The sequence below is a fragment of the Syzygium oleosum genome, unplaced genomic scaffold (genome assembly GCF_021117445.2).
Source record: "Syzygium oleosum isolate NSW1041296 unplaced genomic scaffold, Sole_v2.1 Sole_v2.23, whole genome shotgun sequence".
NCBI classification, from domain to species: domain Eukaryota; kingdom Viridiplantae; phylum Streptophyta; class Magnoliopsida; order Myrtales; family Myrtaceae; genus Syzygium; species Syzygium oleosum.
The window spans coordinates 5,101,979-5,122,411 of NW_026607507.1; the positions used below are offsets into that span (position 1 = coordinate 5,101,979).

At 42.3% G+C, this 20,433-nt stretch overlaps 2 protein-coding genes and 1 long non-coding RNA gene across 9 annotated transcripts; 2 read left to right on the top strand and 1 right to left on the bottom strand.

Moving 5' to 3' along the window:
- Positions 1–3,023: 3,023 nt before the first annotated feature.
- On the top strand, positions 3,024–4,140 carry LOC115664304 (protein FAR1-RELATED SEQUENCE 5-like). Its single transcript, XM_056302458.1, has 2 exons — positions 3,024–3,338; positions 3,412–4,140. Exons 1-2 carry the CDS (start codon positions 3,324–3,326, stop codon positions 4,138–4,140), a joined length of 744 nt encoding a protein of 247 aa, XP_056158433.1. The 5' UTR covers positions 3,024–3,323.
- A 4,616-nt stretch (positions 4,141–8,756) lies between these two features.
- Positions 8,757–10,510, top strand: LOC115664303 (uncharacterized). Of its 3 annotated transcripts, none has more exons than XM_056302282.1 (6): positions 8,757–9,393; positions 9,487–9,617; positions 9,689–9,748; positions 9,833–9,895; positions 9,987–10,031; positions 10,128–10,510. In XM_056302282.1, the coding sequence occupies exons 1-6, from the start codon at positions 8,973–8,975 to the stop codon at positions 10,188–10,190; spliced, it is 783 nt and encodes a 260-aa protein (XP_056158257.1). In that variant the 5' UTR covers positions 8,757–8,972; the 3' UTR covers positions 10,191–10,510. The 3 variants fall into 3 exon arrangements, with proteins under 3 accessions (XP_056158257.1, XP_056158259.1, XP_056158258.1); XM_056302284.1 differs by having other exon boundaries at positions 9,487–9,593; positions 9,692–9,748; positions 10,128–10,508; XM_056302283.1 differs by having other exon boundaries at positions 9,692–9,748; positions 10,128–10,504.
- Positions 10,511–10,593: 83 nt separating this feature from the next.
- On the bottom strand, positions 10,594–18,852 carry LOC130134702 (uncharacterized). 5 transcript variants are annotated; one of them, XR_008814234.1, is made up of 7 exons: positions 18,838–18,852; positions 18,078–18,345; positions 16,460–17,418; positions 15,172–15,237; positions 14,969–15,017; positions 14,270–14,557; positions 10,594–10,641 (listed from the first exon to the last, which is right to left on the bottom strand). It is a non-coding gene; the product is annotated as an uncharacterized LOC130134702 (long non-coding RNA). The 5 variants fall into 5 exon arrangements; XR_008814231.1 differs by lacking the exon at positions 10,594–10,641 and having other exon boundaries at positions 14,101–14,557; XR_008814233.1 differs by lacking the exons at positions 10,594–10,641; positions 15,172–15,237 and having other exon boundaries at positions 14,101–14,557.
- Positions 18,853–20,433: the final 1,581 nt, after the last annotated feature.

Sequence of the window (20,433 nt, forward strand, 5' to 3'; positions counted from 1 at the left end):
GAAGCGAAAGTGCGTAAGAAGCGTTATCCTTCTTCCAATGGGATAAACAATTGTGGATCAAAAAGAGTAAATTAGAAGACAGAGCACGCAGCGAGTATGCAGGGGGTCTCCTTCATAATTGAATGATTCTCTTGAAGTCTCTATACTCACTTTATAAATGACCTAGCAAATTAAGGTTTTGCGCTGTAGTTAATGAAAATTTTGTATTTATTTGGCATGGCGCTTGAACTAATAATTACAAGGAGATTGAAAATCTGACTTATTTAATTATGTTTGTTGGGATACAGGGCGGACAGTTGGCTGCTATAAATCTTGTATCTCGTGCGGCCTTGCTTGCTGCAAAGAAGGTGATGACATTTGAATTTGCAGACACACTGGAAAGTTATCATAGTGCAACAACGCATGGTCATTTACTCCATAGATATTTTATCAAATGCGAACTCATGATTATGTTTTTGCGTGATTGGTTTTGGCAAATACTAGCAAGGCACGTAGCAATAGAAATTTTACTTTCGGCTGGTAAAAGAGAATTTATGTATAGGTTGTTAACTGTGCTTGTAGTACTGCATCGACTATTTGGAAAGAGTTGGTTTCTTCCACTGACCATAAATCATCGAAGGTTATGCGTGTAAACAATAGCTCACCAAGGAGGTATTACTCGATGTAATTCACATCGTGTTCTGAGAGTGAGCTTGCTTTTGTTACTATCTGGGTCTTTGTTAAAAGTAAAATAAGGAAGGAAGTTTTCTTTTTTGGGGGTCTAGTACAGAAGATGAGCTACATTATGTTTAGTGGTGCGAGTGTGTTGAGGTTGTTCTATTCTGTGTTTGCCTCAGGACTCTGAAGAAGAATGGTTTTTCCGGGTTCTGCTCTTGTTGGGTTCCTTTGCCTGACTTAGAGTTGAAGTGTATTGCTTGGTGGGTGTTTGTTTACCCGCGATTTGAGGTTGAGCTTGGATTTACAAATTACAAAATAGGTGGATTTGAGGTTGAGCTCCGATTTGCCTAGGCGTTGACTCCCACTTAATTGACACTAACGCCGCCTCCGACGAGCAAGGTCCTCCGCTGCCCACGAGCAACGTCCGTCACCTCCCACGAGCGAGGTATATTTTAGATCGTGATGTCTTTTTTCCTCATGTATATTTTCATTCACGACATTTAGTTGACATGAGTGTGCTTGTCAAAGGGCTTCTCAGTAGTACAGGTTGGGATGAGCTTGTTTATGTTTGGCAACATGGGACTGATCCTAGAGCTCCTTCAATTAGTATAAAAATTTCATTTTTTGGGGTCCCCTCATTGAGCTGTGTCAACTTGGGATCAGGATTCTGAATGGCCAAATTTGAAAGTGTAATTGTCGTTCTGCGGTTTATCTTGGTAAATGACTCGCAAATAATTAGACTGTAAGTTAGATTCAATAAAGCAGGGAAAATTTCTATTTGCATTATCAGAATGGTGAGTTTGCACTTGTTATGTTCACATTGTATGGTATAGCATTAGTGATGGTTCTCCTGTGTTTGTTTATTGCTGTGATTGTTTAAACTGAGCTTTCTAGTCTTATTATAAGGATCTAGTTGCTGTTTCTGTTGCTGTAGTGAAATTTGTGTCTCGATTATGAATTTTCCGTGTTGCTCGGTTTGATCAGGGAAAGACCATGTAGTTGCCTCTTCTTTGTCATGCAAGGATGAGGTTGACTTTCAATATTATAGTTCCTTTGTTTGGTTAGTGCAGCATTCTTTGATACTTCTCACTTTATGGTCACTCTTTCCAACCTGTAAATCACCTGTTCCGAGCGTGGGAGTTCCAACTTCTTTGACAAAATAGTTCTGGTGCTTGTCTCAAAACATTGTTTCTTTGTTAATTGTGTTTTCTGAGCATTTGAAATGATTTGAAAGTGTCATTTTAATGCCTCTCTCTGAGGTGCATATTATCCCATCAAATAAAAGAAGTATTTTTGTTAGTGTGTGAAAGATCGTGAGTTAGTATAGAGTAGATGTCTCGACATTCCTGTCAATAAGTCGGCATGGACTGAGCCGCTGATAACTAGTACTTATTTATACTTTCTTGGTGCCGAATGGATCAATATTTGCCCCTTAGCTTGCTGCTCGCCTTGTGTTTGAAAAAATGCCTAAGCCAAATCTGTTGAGTGTTTGAGGTTTTGACGTTGCTAGATCGAATGGACCGAATGAATAGGGTAGTGCTAGCGTAACTCGATACATCACAATGAATGACGTGCTGTACTTTATCTGGTGGCTTCCGAATGAATGGTGTGTTGTGGCTAGAATTTGTTGTTGTGGGGGGAGGGGGTCAGATGTTCATTAAAATTCCCCAGAGAAAATTGAGTTGAATGTCTCACCGGATAATCATCTTTTGTGAATGTGTACTAGAGATGACGACAGTATATTAGAGATGATGTGGAGAGGACCTTGAACGAGTGGACTAATTCTGTACCTGCACTGGTGTTGCATAGGGTCCTGCTTCATTCATGGTTGAACATAATTTGTGAGAGTGCTTTTCCTGCTTTATAATGGTGTGTGATGACGTACTGCTAGTTTGGTGCATCAACTAGACTCTATATCTAATTGTGAATCGCATTGAAACAAATTTTTTTTCCATTTGAGCAGTTCATGGTAGTTTTGTCCGGAGAATTCTGTGGTCTCCTAATGAAAATGCGCCCTCACTTGAGTGCGTATGCTTGAAAAATTCCTTGTTTTACTTGGTTATCCATCAAAACACTTGGGTAAGAATAGTCCTCCTTACTTTTTTGGAATATGACTTCCACTTTTTAAATTAGGAAGTTGTTTTCCTTAGTTTTGAACTTGGCAGTATCGCATGAATTGTCACTCGCTGTTCAGTGTTTGAGCTCCTTAGAATGAATGGTAGTGCATCACATTTCAGCCCCTTGCATTAAATCGATGTCACCCTTCATGCTCATTTTATCATGATGGCAATTTTTTCGGATACTGTCATCTCTAACTTTACATATACGGTAGTGGCTTGCTCATGTACATAAATTTTCCATGGATGACAACCTCCATTTGAAAAAAAAAAAAAAAGCCCAGCTGTGTTGCATATATGTATCGTGCGTGCGTAGTTTCTACATTATAGTTTTGGATGTCTTTTCTGATAATGAACTCCACATTCTAGTTTTCTGAGCATATACATGAGTATGGACATCCGTAACAATTGATATACATCTATTTCTCGTCAAGTAGGGTCATTACTGAACTTAAACCTGCTGGAATTATCTTTCAAGCTTGCTGGTTGGGACTGTTTTAGTGTCATTTTAATCCCAATTTGGTATCAATTTGGGTGCAAATTTATCGGATGGCTGAATCAGAGGTAATTATTTGCTCATACTATGTGAAATATATTTTTCTTAAACCACCGCGTTGATAACTTTTTGTTCTTTTAGTTGCAGCATGAAACTTCCCATCTTGCACACGTAATGCGTGATATGGAAAAAGATTATGAGTTTGCGGTAGGAATGGTTTTTCCAAATGAACTTGAAGCATACGATAAGTATGTGGCCTATGCAATCGGCAAAGGATTTGGGGTGAGAAAGGGTAATATGTTCAAAAATGGTAAAGGAGAATTAACCCGACGAACTTTTGTGTGCCATTGTGAGGGGCATTCTGTCAGCTCATCTGATCAAGAAAAGAAATTTGAGAGGTATGAAGTTAGATATGGCTGTCCTGCTCGTATCAAATTTAAGGTTAACAATGGTGTCTATGAAGTCATGAAGCATATTTCTGAGCATAATCATGCATTTATTCCGGATGATCAAAAGCATTTGATTAGATGTGGAAGAATCATGTCTGATACTTCTAAGAGTGTCTTAGTTGACATGAGGAAAGCCGGCATTGGAGGGACTACAGCGTATAAGTTTTTAGCAAATGAAGCTGGAGGAAGCAAAAACTTGGGTTTTAACCTGCGTGATTGTCAAAATTATTTGCAAACGAAAAGATCCGATGGTATAAGTGGGGGAGATGGTCAAAGTGTTCTAAATCATTTTCATCTCATGCAAATGCAAAATCCAATGTTTTCATATGATGTACAGGTAGATCAAGATGGTAGATTGACAAATTTATTTTGGAGAGATAGCATGTTGAAATTTGATTATGATTGCTTGGTGATGTTCTAGTGTTTGATACCATATATCGTACCAACAAATATAACATGATATGTGCACCATTTATTGGGATTAATCACCATTGGAAGAATGTTTTTGTTCGGTTGTGCATTTTTGTTGGACGAGACTGCAGAATCATTTATATGGTTATTTGAGGCTTTTTTGAAGTCTATGGGAAATAAGGCACCGAAAACCATATTCACTGATCAAGACCAAGCCATGGCAAAAGCCATTAGAACGGTATTTCTGAATACACAACACCGTTTATGTACTTGGCACATCGGGAAAAATGCCAACCAAAACATCCCACATCTTTACCATAAGCCGGGTTTTAAGAATACATATTTCTTAGCGCTTATGTATAGATGTACATCGGAGGAAGAATTTGAATTTACTTGGAGGGAAATGGAAAAGGAGTGGGATACTGCGAATAACACTTGGCTTCGGAGATTATACGACATTAGACACAAATGGAGTTTAGCTTTTGGTCGTGACATTTTTACATGTATATGATCCAGTCAATGGAGTGAGAGCACCAATAATGTCTTCCAACGAATGTCGACGAAGACATTGACTCTTGTAGAGTTTGTCCACCACTATGAAGAACAAGTGAAGCACATGAGAAATTGAAACTCAAGATGATTTCAGTAGTCGAGGGAATCCGAAATTGGCAATTTTGGGTAATGACATCTTGACGCATGCTTCATGTCACACCCCGAACCCCACGATGCGCAACATCCCTCGCAAAGGTCGAATTTGCTGCAACGTCCCAGGCCGCGTCGCCGACCCAACTCCCAACACAGAGCATAAGGCACATGCGGAAGCGATAATTAAAACACCCGTACAAAGCAATACATGACCAAGGGTAGCAGGAACATCGAACAATTCAAAGCCTAATAATCAAGACTTGCATTGAACTTCAAAACATATACAATGTCCACTATACACCAATACAAGTCGCCAAACAAAAGCGGGTCGACGGCTACTACTAACAAAATCCCTAAGTGGCTAAAGGGGCAGTCTAAGGTGGGGCTATAATCAAAAGGGGTTACTGGCCCGACCTAAGGGAGGCTAAGGCTGATCCTAGGAAACTTAATCGGGATCAGATCCTGATGACTCGGACTCAGCCTCGATTATTTCATCCTCTGAATCCATCTGCTCGACCTCGCCAACCTATTCGGGTTCCTGCTTTATGGGCTCCGGATTCTCATATGGATCGGGTACACCAGGCAATCTCTATCAGGAGTCTGAAAAACGGGGTTTAAACAACTATGAGACGAATCTCAGTGAGTAGGCCTCCTAAATCGAAATTAGGTTAACATGCACCTCCCGACAAGCAAATCAACACAACAACGGACAATAATGTCAATCAAATGACCTAGGCCCTTGAGTCCGGTTCGCTTACGTTGCTGACCCTGCAGGTTAAACAGTTCGACATAAAAATCACGGCACATACGTGGCACACATTTTCACACGTATGCCATACTCGAAGTGTTCATCTCGCATGCCATTCACCAAGTCTTGCACACTCGCACACTGGCCCATGCATTCTTATGCATGCAAATGTCATCATCATGCCATGTTTCGTTCTGGCTCACACTGCACACTGGCATACAGCTCATTTTTAATTAGAAATCGACCCGAAGGCTCACAACACTCCACGGCCAGCGTAAAAACGCCCCAGGCCCAGTGTCTCTAGCCTGCTACAAAGTGCATGAGGCGCAATACCGATCTCCTTACGAACCAGAGCCTGCTACAAAGTGCATGAGGTTGGTCGTCTTCCGGACATACCGGGCATCGTCCTACTACAAAGTGCATGAGGACGGCACGACCCGAAGGCCAATAAGTGATCACATGGCACACTGCTAATTTTTATCTGAACCCCGCGTAAAACGCATCAGGGTATAATTAGGTGATCACATGCTCATGGCAGACACGCATTCTCGCACAATTTCGTCACATGCCTCACACTAGGCATACACAATGCGTGGCCATGCAATGTCGTATAATGCAACATGAGCATTCAATTTCAGCACGGCATTTCAACAAACATGCCAAATCAACGTGCTCAAATAGCCAATCAATTGCCCATTCTTATTCGCATAACATGCGCACTTGGCCAACTAGTACCATGTGGCCCAAAACATAATTTACGCACTTGGGCAATAAACATTCACACCAATGATTGGCCAAACACACACCGCGTTGCTCGAACACGAAATCAGGCGGCATGGCATTAAACAACTGAGCACGACAAAGTACCATTCAACCACCGAGTCGCTCAAACGAGGCACCACAAAATTTAACACAATCAAGCACAATTTGTACCCAAATCAACCACTAATCAGTCCGAGAGAGAGAAAAACTGGAAATATGCAAAATCGGGTCCAAACTGGGCAGTTGCACAGTGACAGAAATCCATTTGAAATAAATGGTAAATCAATTCTAAAAATTATGAAATTTGGATATGTTGTACAAAACATCTCGATGAACATTTTCCGTGGAGAACTAGAAACCCAGTTCTAACCATAAACACCTCGTTTTGACACTCCAAGTCGGACAAAATCCGATTCGCTCGGACAGCCCGTCAGGCCAGAAAAATACAACTCATTCAGTACCCAAATCATTTTGGAAAGCCTTGAAATTTTTATATGTTATAGCCACAAATGTCCCCAACAATTTTTGAGAAGGAAGTATTTTGAAAATAGGCCTAGAAAAATTTATAAAAAATTCGAACAGACCAGAAGGTCGGGTGAACAGTAAATCGGGCAGTTTTGTTTCGGTCCAAAGATGGACTTCCGAATGGCCTCAAATGATTTCCAAAAATTCCCAAATTAAAGTATGTTATACTTAAAGATGTTGGGAACAACTTTCATGAAAAACACTTCTTCACATTCGGCCCACAATGATCACAATAAAAATAACAAAGCGCAGAGGTACAGTAAAATTAGTAATCCGAGAATCAGTAACTTGCACCATTAAGCAAATCCAACTCATACAACCTCTAAATCAAGTCTCCACAGCCTTAAAACCATCCTTAAACCATCACCTTATGCCCTTAAAATCACCACAACATCAGCCCAAATCAGCCCCCACCAATTACCCCTAAAACTTGTCCAAAGTGCACATAATCCTAATTAAGGGTTAGGATTTCCACTCACCTATTTACACTCCCCAAAATTCTAATCGACGGGAACAGGCGGCCGATTGCCGGTAAACGGCGAAATCGGCGGCGGCGTTCCGGCGGCTCACGGCAGAGGTTCTGGTCAGTGAGGGTGGTGGCGGCGAACGGCGCTCCTCTCGCGCGCGACGGCACTCCGACGAGCGGCTCCTCTGGCGGGGGCCTCTCACGGCCAAACCAAGAGGAAAATGAAAGAGAAGAAGTGGCGTGGGAGGGGAGATGATCGGCTGATGGGGGAAGAAATGGGAGGAGAGAGAGAGAGTCAAAGGGGTCTTATGGGTCAAAAAGTGGCGCCACGTGTCGCAATCCGGTGCGTTGGACCATTTTGCCATTTGATCCAATGGCCATTAATCACTCTCATCCAATAATTGAGGGCCCTTTTGGTCATTCAAAAATTCTGAATTTTTGACTCATAATTATCCACAATAAATTCCCAAAAATTGCCAAAATTCGGAACCCAAAAATGGGCCATAAGGGCAAAACGGTAATTTTCCGGTCCCGGGTCGAAATTTCATTTTTCGACCGTATCGACCCCAAATGTGTGTGGTCAACATAATATGATATCGGATTCGCAAAAATAACCTTTTAAGCCCTCGAAAATCGATTGCAAAGTTTGGAGGGGCAAAATAGTAATTTTTTCACTTCTGGGCCGAAATTTCAATTTTCGATCGTAACTACTCTAGATATGCGTGGCCACCCTAAAACGGCATCGGTCTCGAAAAATAATCTCATATGGCCTCGAAAATCGACGTCGGAGTCCAAAGGGGTAAAATCGTAATTTTTCCAATTTCGGCCGAAATTCCAATTTTCAGCTGGACTAGCCCCAAATGTATGTGGCCACACCAAAACGATGTTGGCCTTGCAAAATAGTCGTAAACACCCATAGAATTTCGACATCGAAGTTCGGGTCCAATTTGGCGATCAAAATTGCTCAATTCAGAATTTTAGAGTCTCTTATTGACGGGTGGCTATTTAGGGGTTACGCGTATCGACCTAGGGTCACTCGAGTTGTGACTGTCTCGATTACCGGGATAGCGCAAGGAATTATTGATTATTCCAGGGGTCACGATCGTTCGGTTCAGGTTCGGGATTTATTTGCCATGCGCACTCTCGGTCCAGCGGAATCACCCGTGATCCGATCGTACGTCGTTGGCCAAATCAGATCCGTCACCTTCCTAGAATCGGTCCACACTGGCCCAAAATACTTCCCTGTTGTTTCTCGGAATCGGCGCCCGATTCGCGATCGGGTCCCCGATCCACGTACTGTTTTCCTAGTTAGCCTTTCCCATTGGTCAGTATCCCGCGAGGGGCCAGCTCCGGGCGAGACGTACTAAAATCAAATGAGAAATAATATCCACTTCGTCGGATCCCGAAAATAGGTCGAAATTCAGGATGTTACACTTCAAAAGTGTATACCCGTACCATTTTTAAATAGTTTAATGATGAATTCATGCAAAGTGTCTCTCAACGTATTTCAAGTGAAGCATTTGATGGATCGGTTTATATTTTTACTGTCAAGTTAAATGGGAAGTTAAATGGGAGTGGAAATGTTGTCAAATTTGACCCTGCAGACTCTTCAGTTTCTTGTGATTGCAAATTATTTGAATTAAAAGGGTGGTTGTGTTGCCATGCGTTGAAAGTGTTGAGTGAGAAATAATCGGTTATGGGTGTTCCATCTCCCTATATTTTGAAAAGATGGACTAAGGGTGCCAAACAAGGGATTGTGAATGATGAATCTTATGAAATGGCACTGGGTTCATCTAAATTTAATCGATTTTCCACGTTAATGCATCAATCCTTTGAAATGATGAGTTTGGGAGCCGAAGATGCTGATACTATGAGAATAGTGAAGGAGGACATGGAAAAAACGAAGGCTAAACTTTTATCACATAAATCGAGTATGGTTGTGACTGATGATGCTGGTAATGATGATGATAATGAGGCTTCTGTGTGCAACATTTCGGCATTGGACCCGCATCGAAGGAAAGCAAAGGGAATAAGTTATGGGAGGCTTAAAAGCTCAAGTGAGAAAAAGAAGAAAAAATCTAAGGAACGAGCACCTCCAACACGAATAGAAAGTCAAGGTGAGTGGCATATTATTCTACTTAATATGATTAGTTAAATTTATTGCTTATGTCACATGATGCCAATAACATATTTATTACTTTGTAATGTAGAGTTGGTTGTTCAAGCAACACAAGATGGAGCTCATTTCCCAGATTATTTGCATAATTCAAATCAGTTTCAAAGTGCCTTTTATCCTAGCAATATTGGTGGTCCTAGAGTAAATCTAAATTTTCATAATCAGGTATATTGCTCGTAGTCTTTCAGTTGTATTTACATTTTACTAATTTGGTCAAATTTTTTTTGTGGATGTAGCAGCCACCATACATCATGCCGCCGGAGATTATGAGTGGATTTTGTCCATTCCCCAGTCAGGTATTTAATAGCTGAACTTATCGGATACATGAATGAGAATAATCTTGCAAAACAAATTAGTAGTGACAAATTTATTATATGTAGATGCAATCACAATACACCATGCTGCCAGGGATTATGAATGGAATTTCCCCATTCACTAGTCAGGTGCTTATTATGAAATCATTTTAGATCCTAGTGTTATTTCACCTTATTATTACCATTGTAATATTTATTGTTAATGGTTTCTTCTGCATAGATGTTGGAGTATCATAATAGATCTCATGGAACCATTTTGAGTCAGGTACAACTTGCTTTTTTTTATTCAACACTTATTTGAGACAGTTATCTTGGCATTTGTTTAGTAAAATGTAAATAAATTGGTTATTCCTTTGTGCAGGGGTCATCAAACTCTTTTCAGCATCCTAGGGTGAATGAGTTGAACGACTCTGAAGGAACATAAATCAATTGGCTGAAGTAACTCATAATTTTGTCTCTCTCTAGGAGGAGGAGGAGGAGGAACTCTCCCTCTCTTTTATGTACAGGCTTGAATTTATAGCTTGTTGTGGATGAGCTCGACTTCGATTCCCGCCACTTCTCATCAAGAAGAGGTAAAAGAGCTTGACCTTGAAATTTGAAGCAGTTACCTTCGGGTTGGTAATAGGGGTCATCTAAATTATTAATGTTACGGGAGTTGTTATTGTGATATTTTCCTTTTTGTGAACGAACATCACTTCGTTGTAGACATTTGGATGATTTGTCCTTGCTGTTAACTCTGAATGTTTGAAACATTTCCATGGCTGATTGAAGAGAGACTTCTCTTTGGACATGTAATGTCCATCTCCATTATCATTGGACAGTATGCAGCTGTGGATCTACTTTTGTTAATTTATATGTAATTGCAGGACACTATTCTGCAGCTGGAGTTCCAAGGTGTGAGAAAGCAACTAAAAGTACAAGTTTGTAAATCTTAAAGCCTTCAGAAATTTTGGTATTTGGACTTTTTCAGACTTGACATGTATGTACACCAAGGCCAGTTGCATCAAGGCTTGCTGCAGATACCCATCTGCTTACTGGTCAGGTAACAGATTGAAAGTTTCATTCCAGATCGTGATGTCTTTTTTCCTTTCGCATATTTTCATTCATGACATTTTCAAATTCATGGGGGCAGAGCGAGTAAGACTTTTGCGCTGATGTTGAACTTTTGTTCAGCTTGCTTATGTCGAGGGAGGAGGGGATGAATGAAAGTTGCTTCCTTTATCAGCGGAATAGAGCTAAACTATTTTTTTTTCTGATTTGTTTGTAAATTTTGAAATACTCAACTTTCTAAAGTTGATTGCAAATATCCGTTGTTTCCATCTGCTAGAGTTCAAGTGCAGTCATCTGCTTACAATGTTATTTAACTCTGTCGAACTGAAAAGTGGTGGCCATGAGACCAAATGACTGGACGATGTTGCAAAGAGTTAAGATGAGTAACATTAAGCTCTCATTATTGCAACACTCACTGTCAAATGCAATTCAATCACAAGATCCATAATTGGTTGCTCTGGCTTAGGCTAAGATATTCTTGTATTATATCTCAGATAGAAAACCTCCTTTCTTGGATGGAAGAGTAGTTTTTACTGAACAAGCTGAGCCTATAATGCCGCTCAAAGATCCGACGTCAGATATGGCTATAATCTCAAGAAAAGGTTCTCCTCTGCTCAAGGAGATTCATGAAAAACAGAGTATGAATAAATCGCGCCACCGCTTTTGGGAGCTTGCTGGCTCAAAACTTGGAGATATTCTTGGTGTTGAGAAATCATAAGCCGATGTCATGTGTTTTGCAAGTTTGAATGACGGTGTCCTCTCTCTCTCTCTCTCTCTATTTTCAGATTTAGGGTTTAAATTCAGAATTTTGGAAATTTTTCGCTACGAAGTCCGATTTTTGAGTTGTTGAGCTACGCATTTTTATAGAATTGGTAGTTTAGGGTGTCGTGGAGCTGTGGGATTTTACGGATCTTGATTTGGACTTACCGTTTACCCGAAAACGAATTTTTAAAGTTTTCCGCGCGAAGTGAACAGTGCACGTCCGGCAGCCTTCAGGCCATATTTCTCTGCGAAATCCGATTTGTGAGTCGTTGAGCTGCGCATTTTTGTAGAATTGGTAGTTTAGGGTGTCGTGGAGCCGTGGGATTTTACAGATCTTGATTTGGACTTACCGTTTCCCCGAAACAAATTTTTGAAATTTTCCGCGCGAAGTGAACAGTGCACGTCCGGCAGCCTTCAGGCCATATTTCGCTGCGAAATCCGATTTTTGAGTCGTTGAGCTGCGCATTTTTATAGAATTGGTAGTTTAGGGTTTCGTGGAGCCGTGAGATTTTACCGATCTTGATTTGGACTTACCGTTTCCCCGAAACAAATTTTTGAAATTTTCCGCGCGAAGTGAACAGTGCACGTCCGGCAGCCTTCAGGCCATATTTTGCTGCGAAATCCTATTTTTGAGTCATTGAGCTGTGCATTTTTATAGAATTGGTAGTTTAGGGTGTCGTGGAGCCGTGGGATTTTACGGATCTTGATTTGGACTTACCGTTTGCCCGAAACAAATTTTTGAAGTTTTCCGCGCGAAGTGAACACTACACCTCCGGCAGCCTTCAGGACATATTTCACCGCGAAGTTCGATTTTTGAGTCGTTGAGCTGTGTATTTTTGTAGAATTGGTAGTTTAGGGTGTCGTGAAGCCTTGGGATTTTACGGATCTTGATTTGAACTTACCGTTTGCCCGAAACGAATTTTTGAAGTTTTTCGCGCGAAGCGAACAGTACACGTCCGGCAGCCTTCAGGCCATATTTCGCTGCGAAGTTCGATTTTTTAGTCATTGAGCTGCGCATTTTTATAGAATTGGTAGTTTAGGGTGTCGTGGAGCCGTGGGATTTTACGGATCTTGATTTGGACTTACCGTTTGCCCGAAACAAATTTTTGAAGTTTTCCGCGCGAAGTGAACACTACACCTCCGGCAGCCTTCAGGACATATTTCACCGCGAAGTCCGATTTTTGAGTCGTTGAGCTGTGCATTTTTGTAGAATTGGTAGTTTAGGGTGTCATGAAGCCTTGGGATTTTACGGATCTTGATTTGAACTTACCGTTTGCCCGAAACGAATTTTTGAAGTTTTCCGCGCGAAGCGAACAGTACACGTCCGGCAGCCTTCAGGCCATATTTCGCTGCGAAGTCCGATTTTTTAGTCATTGAGCTGTGCAATTTTATAGAATTGGTAGTTTAAGGTGTCGTGGAGCCATGGGATTTTACTGATCTTGATTTGGACTTACCGTTTGCCCGAAACGAATTTTTGAAGTTTTCCGCGCGAAGTGAACACTACACCTCCGGCAGCCTTCAGGACATATTTCACCGCGAAGTCCGATTTTTGAGTCGTTGAGCTGTGCATTTTTGTAGAATTGGTAGTTTAGGGTGTCATGAAGCCTTGGGATTTTACGGATCTTGATTTGAACTTACCGTTTGCCCGAAACGAATTTTTGAAGTTTTCCGCGCGAAGCGAACAGTACACGTCCGGCAGCCTTCAGGCCATATTTCGCTGCGAAGTCCAATTTTTTAGTCATTGAGCTGCGCATTTTTATAGAATTGGTAGTTTAGGGTGTCGTGGAGCCATGGGATTTTACGGATCTTGATTTGGACTTACCGTTTGCCCGAAACGAATTTTTTAAGTTTTACTCGCGAAGCGAACAGTACACGTCCGGCAGCCTTCAGGCCATATTTCGCCGCGAAGTCCGATTTTTGAGTCGTTGAGCTGCGTATTTTTATAGAATTGGTAGTTTAGGGTATCGTGGAGCCATGGGATTTTATGGATCTTGATTTGGACTTACCGTTTGCCCGAAACGAATTTTTGAAGTTTTATGCGCGAAGCGAACAATACACGTCCGGCAGCCTTAAGGCCACATTTGGCCGCGAAGTCCGATTTTTGAGTCGTTGAGCTGCGTATTTTTATAGAATTTGTAGTTTAGGGTGTCGTGGAGCCGTGGAATTTTACGGATCTTGATTTGGACTTAACGTTTGCCCGAAACGAATTTTTGAAGTTTTACGCGCGAAGTGAACAGTACACGTCCAGCTGCCTTCAGGCCATATTTGGCCGCGAAGTCCAATTTTTGAGTCGTTGAGCTGCGCATTTTTGTAGAATTGATAGTTTAGGGTATCGTGGAGCCGTGAGATTTTACGGATCTTGATTTGGACTTAACGTTTGCTCGAAACGAATTTTTGAAATTTTCCACATGAGATTTTACAGTAATCAGTAAGCTTAGAGTTACGGTAATCAGTAAGCTTAGAGAGAGAGAGAGAGAGAGAGAAAGAGAAAGAGAGAGAGAGTAAATGGCTATAAAGATGCAAAAAAAAAATTCTGTAGACTTAATGCCAAAAGGTCTGCTTGTTTCAAATAATTTCACAAACTTAATTCTGAGCCTTCCTATAGCTTCTGTTTTCCCTAACATTGCTAAGATAAAAATGATGTGCCAAAATCGGCATCAACTCAATAGAACGACATGGAGTCGGAGAAACGCTATACTAGAGAAAATGTGAGTGAAAAAGAAGAAAAAAAATCTAAGCTAAGACAATGCTTCATACGGTCGACTTCACGTAACTCGCATCAGAGTCTCAATTTGGTCCTCCACATGTCTCCAATGACCATCTTAGGTTGCGGATTATCTGGCCCTCGATCCCGCTACCCCGATGTAAAGTACAACCAGCCGTCACAAAAGCTTGCGATTGCGGTTTTGACGTGGTAAGGAAGCTTCCCGATCACCATCCATTTCATACCACAAGCATATAGACGTCGCTATAGACTACCTGAAATAAGAAAGTTCCAAGTTTGAAGAATCAGCTCGAATGAAACATCATATGACACAAGCATGCATCTTTTGATAAGCTAATAAAATCAATGACCAGATGATGAGTAGCATGATCAGCAAAGAATGTATCTAAACATGTGAATGCCCCATTCTACTTGGTTCTGTAAGTAACATGCGAATGCCCCATTCTACTCGAACTAATTATCTCATATCTCAGCTCATATATATCAAAAGATTAACGCAAAATGCTAGAGCTGTCTCAGGAAACCACTGGTCCCAACAAATTGCTGACAAAGATAACAAAGTTGATCAACCTATCATATCTTAACCTTCGGCTTTGACTTATGGAATCAGCCTAAAAATGTTAAAGCTTTGCGGAGTCTACATTGGGACTTCTAGTTGCCATTACCTGCAATAGATCAGCTGCATAGTGGCGACTTCATTGACTTAGAGACCTCCTGCTCGTGATAAAAAAGTGAAGATGCTAATATTCAGTACCCGACTACTAAAAGTAGCATTTTAGCTTACAATATTGCCGGCTTACAATGTAATATGATGTACTCATCTAATCGAACAGTAACCAAATGAAACCACTGCAAGATGCTAACTCACCCAACATCCACAGAAGAGGCAGTAGTTATACTCATCTCTTAGCTTTATCAATACAGCCAGCAGATCCTGTATACAGCAGAAAGCAGTCATTCATTACTGTAGTGCCACTTTTTCCATGAGTCATACTAAAAATGATTCAGCAATGAACTTCGTGAACTGATGCTTATGCAACATTTTATATTCAAGGACTTTTTTTTTGGTCGTGATATTCAAGGACTTGAGAGAAATAACAAGAGGCAGATATCTGACAAATTTTTCACTACGGAATTTCAGTCACACAGATGAACTTCCGAAAGTTTGGAAGAGTTTTAAGATGAACTGCAAAGAAAGGCAAAAGCAGTTGCTTAATCAACTGAACCTCCATCTTCAATCTGATGAACATAATGGGTGACAAACGTTTTCACGAGTTATGAAAAAAGAAGCATTCAGTTGCACAGCATAATGAATGTAGAAAATCCTCTTACTGATCTCAGTCGTGCACTACACATCACTAATTCACTATCATTTCACCTACTTTCACTGCCATAGAACCAAGGATGCAACAAAAGCATATGATAGTCTGAAACTAAAACCTGACTCCATTAAAACAATATGTTTCACCATTTCTAGGAAACAAAATGAACAAGCCAAAGCCATTTAAATGTAATGAATGAAACTGAGATTTAAAGAGAATCAAGATTCTGGTATATGACATCAAAGAACATATCTCTTCCGTAATTACTTCCTCTTCCTCTTCATCCTGTTCACCCTCCTCCTCGCCCTCATTCTTCTCGGGCTCTGGAAATTCCTTATTCTCTAATTGATCCAGTGCAGCCTTTGCCTTCTGGAAATATACAAATATCCTCCGACCAAACAATCCTAGAATGATGAAATACGTCATTGACCATGGAAATCTCCTCTTACCAACGACAAAACAAAATCACCTCATAGCATCCAAGCCGCCTATGCACATAAGGCGCACAAGCCCATCTGACTAAGGTACGGAACCAAACAAGAACGAGCCTTTGTAGCTAAGAAAGAACAGAGCAGCTCGAAACAAAAAACCTAACGACGATCCCAATCCTCCTAACTCCACGTTCGCAAGACTGCGGCATCAAAACGAAACTAATCTGCTCTATCAGATCGCTAAGGCCTTGGTCTTTTCCAAGACAATTAAAAGCTAGGACCTATAATCCAAAACCGAAGATAGACACATCGTAAAACCTCAAAAGAGCTCGAAACACCATCGAACCGAAAGCAACTGCGAGGCTGCGTAATCAGAAAGATATCGAAAGCCAAGCAAGCTTACCTCCTCCGATTCCCTAGTGAACCACGACCTCCATTCCCGAGGTCCGATGCAGCAGCGGAAGAGGACCTAGATCAGCACCACCACCATGGAAGAAACGGATACATCAATTCACCATCCGAAGCTCGGAGCACGAATTCCAGAGGCGAAACGACCTGCAAATCATTCGCTCCGCGCGAGCTGCTTCATCGTGTGTTCAAGAAGGAACTTCAGCGAGGGAGAGAGTGAGTTTGACTGGTGGTGGAGATTGCGAACGAGCTTGGGACCCAGCTGCTCTTGGGCGGGCGGAGGCAACGGCGGAGGTCGGGGCAATAAACCCAACTCCACAAGCTCCTCTTTCTGCTATTATGTCCTCCAATTGTGCAACCTGCTCAAAGGAAAAGTCATCCAAACTATTAAATCCTATGCTTTTTTAAAGACAGAAGCATAAAAACGCTAAAGGTGATAAAATGACAAAATTGATCGTTCACAGAAGAATTCCCGGACAGGTATTGATGCTTCATTTTGGACCACTCCTGACGTATCTAATTTAACAGAATATTTGAAGTAACATGAATCCAGACTCGTGAATCTGCCAAAAGTGTAAGAAACCAAGAAACGAAGCATCAATATCCTTTGGGATGGTCTTCTGAATGATGTTATATTCCGGCGCAGCAAGCCAGTCCGTCTCTGGATTGACCTCCCCAAGGACGAGCTAACTCGATAGGAAGGCTTCTAATTAGAGAAATTCACAGTAACCTTCAGCTATAGGAATTTTATAGGACCAAGGCATGAAAGATGTGGCGGAACAGATTGCAAATGCAGCATATGCTGAGGTCTTTCGGTGCTTTGTCCAATCCGACTCAAATTCCATACCAGAACCTCTGCTTTTAGAGAATTCTGTTCTTGCAGATTGAGGCAGAGTATTTTCCAGGCAGATTGATGTGCCACTAAGAGTTTAAGCCCACACTTAAAGGGATGCCCTGCAATTTATTCGGCAACCAGTAAAACCAACTCTTGTTAGTTACTAAATTAAACGAATTTTGTCAATACAAATTGTTAGTACATTGGTTATAATATGTTCCTGTTAAATCGACTACCAACTATCTGGATACTGTTCACATCTTTGGTTTGCACGTAAGCTGAATTTGAAAATGTCGACCCCTCTGCCCCCATGAGTTCTTTCAGTCCTTGCGCATTATAAACAGAACACAATCCAGCCATAGAGATTCAAAAGTGTTTTCGATATTTCTTCAATGCTAAAGCTTGGCTAAATAAGAGTACTCGAGTCTTAATCACCAAACTTTTTCCGGACAACCCCCAACAACCCCCAAAAGAGAAAAAAACAGCAAGAATTTGATGGAACGATCGAAGTACGAAGGACGCGCCACCTGCATGTAGCTCAAACCGCATATCTCTTCGAAGCAAAAACAAACAGTGGCAGGATTAGGAAGTCAAGAATATTCAAACAGCACAAGCAATCACACGAAGCACATATTCGAAGCAAAAGCAAACGATGGCAGGACTAGGAAGTCAACAACATTGAAACAGCAAAAGTAATTACACGAAGAATATGCTCTGAAGCGGCAAAAAACGAAGTTGTAACGAGAGAAAAGCACGAAAGATGATGAAGGGTCGTTACCTCTTCCAATGGAAAAACCCGCGGGCTTGGTTTAGAGGCACGATGCGCTTAGAAAGAAAATGCACGGCCTGCCCACTATTCAACGAACATTCAGAAGGCGTGAACTCATGAAACCTCAATGAGTTTGGAAATTGAACTCTTGTGGGTTGGCGTCTGAGGCTAGGGCGTCGGCGTCGGGCTTCGTCGGAGGTGTCGTCGGCATCGGCATCGGCGTCTAGGGCGTCGCTCGTCGAAGGCTAGGGGTCGGCGTTGACGCGAGGAGACGGACCTCGCTCGTCGGAGGCAGCGGACCTCGCTCGTTGTAGGCATCGTCGGCGTCGGCGTCGGGCTTCGTCGGAGGCGTCTTCGGCATGGGCGTTGGGGGCTAGGGCGGAGGCGGAGGCTAGGGCGTCGCTCGTCGGAGGCAGCGTCGGCGTCGGCGTGAGGAGACAGACCTCGCTCGTCGGAGGTAGCGGACCTCGCTCGTGGGAGGTGACGGACGTCGCTCGTGGGCAACGGCGAACCTCGCTCGTTGGAGGTGTCAGAGGCTAGGGCAGAGGCGGAGGTTAGGGCGTCACTCGCCGGAGGCGGCCAGGGCGTTGGCGCGAGGAGACAGACCTCGCTCGCCGGAGGTAGCGGACCTCGCTTGTGGGAGGCGACGGACGTCGCTCATGGGCAACGGCGAACCTCGCTCGTCGGAGGTGTCAGAGGCTAGGGCGGAGGCGGAGGCTAGGGCGTCACTCGCCGGAGGCGGCTAGGGCGTCGGCGCGAGGAGACAGACCTCGCTCATCGGAGGCAGCGGACCTCGCTCGTGGGAGGCAACGGCTCGTGGGAGGCGACGGACGTCGCTCGTGGGCAGCTGCAGACCTTGCTCGTCGGAGGCGTCGGCATCGGAGGCTAAGGCGGAGGCGGAGGCTAGGGCGTCGCTCGTCGGAGGCGGCGTCGGCGTGGGCGCGGCGTGAGGGAGACAGAGCGCAGGGATAGAGATTGGGAGCGCGAAAGAGAGAGAGAGACTGGAGAGAGAGGGCGCTTGATTTTATTCAAAAATTTTCTCTCTCCAGATCTCTCAGCTCTGTGCTGTGCCGTGGGAGGGGAGAAAATATTGGGTGAGGGAGACGGAGCGCAGAGCAGAGAGCAGATGGGGAGCGCGAAAGAGAGAGAGAGAGGGTGTGGAGAGCAGATGGGGAGCGCGAAAGAGAGAGAGGGAGTGTGGAGAGAGAGGGCTGCTTTTAAAAAAAATTTCTCCCAGCTTCAGCTCAGCTCAGCTCAGCGCCGTGGGAGAGCCTTCCTGACATGTGGATCGTCTCGGACACGTGTCGCCACGCCGGAGTTGTTATTTCTCCACGGTGGAATCCCTAGTGGCACCCAATATTTTCTCCGCCTCATGCACGTGTGTTTCTTGGGAACCACGTTTTATTTATTGCACGTTTAAACATGGCTCCGTGGGATAACAATCCTGTGGCCACGAAAAAATGTTTCAAAAGAGGAATCTATGAACCACCAGTTTGCTTGGAAGCCTGTAATTACGATAGGGTGTATAACAACGTTGTCTATAGATCTATCTCCAGAAGGAGTACTTTTTAAGTGACTACCGATTTGAAAAACTTAACTATTTCAAATTTGGGAGAGCTACATAGGGGAGGAGAGAAATGTGTTGATTATATATCAATGTCATGCTTGAAGAGCGGCACAAAGGTGCTTATGTTGGAAAGTACCTTGTTCCACATAAATTAAATGGGAGTGTGTTGGCGAATATATAATTGTGAAAGTCTTCTTTTCTTACAAATAAAGACAATAGCTAAATGAACTAGACCCTACTATACCCGCGTGCGGGCGTGCGAATAGTTGCGCGATTTTGGTGAGTGTAGAACAAATTTGGCACTAATCAACGATTATTATTTTTTATTTATTAAAATTCGGATTTATAATTATAAAATAACATTTGTGTTCTATTGAAACAGAGTAAATGTTCGCAATAGAGTTACAATTATTTTGTTTATTATTTAATTCCGAATTTATTATTTCTATCGAACAATTATTAGGTGCTCTTACAACCTTTAAAAGGTTGTATCCGTTCAAACATATTTTTCGCTATTAATTACTCAACATTTTTGCTTAATAGAACAACTTCCATTTTTGTTTCTTTCAAAAGATATATGACCACTGTTTTCTATTGTTTCCCTTTGAGAGTTCTTGGAAAAATACCAGAATTACTATTGGGTATTCTAGCTTGAGACTTGTGTCATGGAGGAATTTGCTAGTAACCGTTAGCAACGTTTTGGGGAAAATAATTCCTTAAAGAGTGTGTTATGACAAAAAAAAAGTCTGCTTTCGTTCGTCTTCTTGATTACTTGATTTTTCCCCAACAACGTCAAGA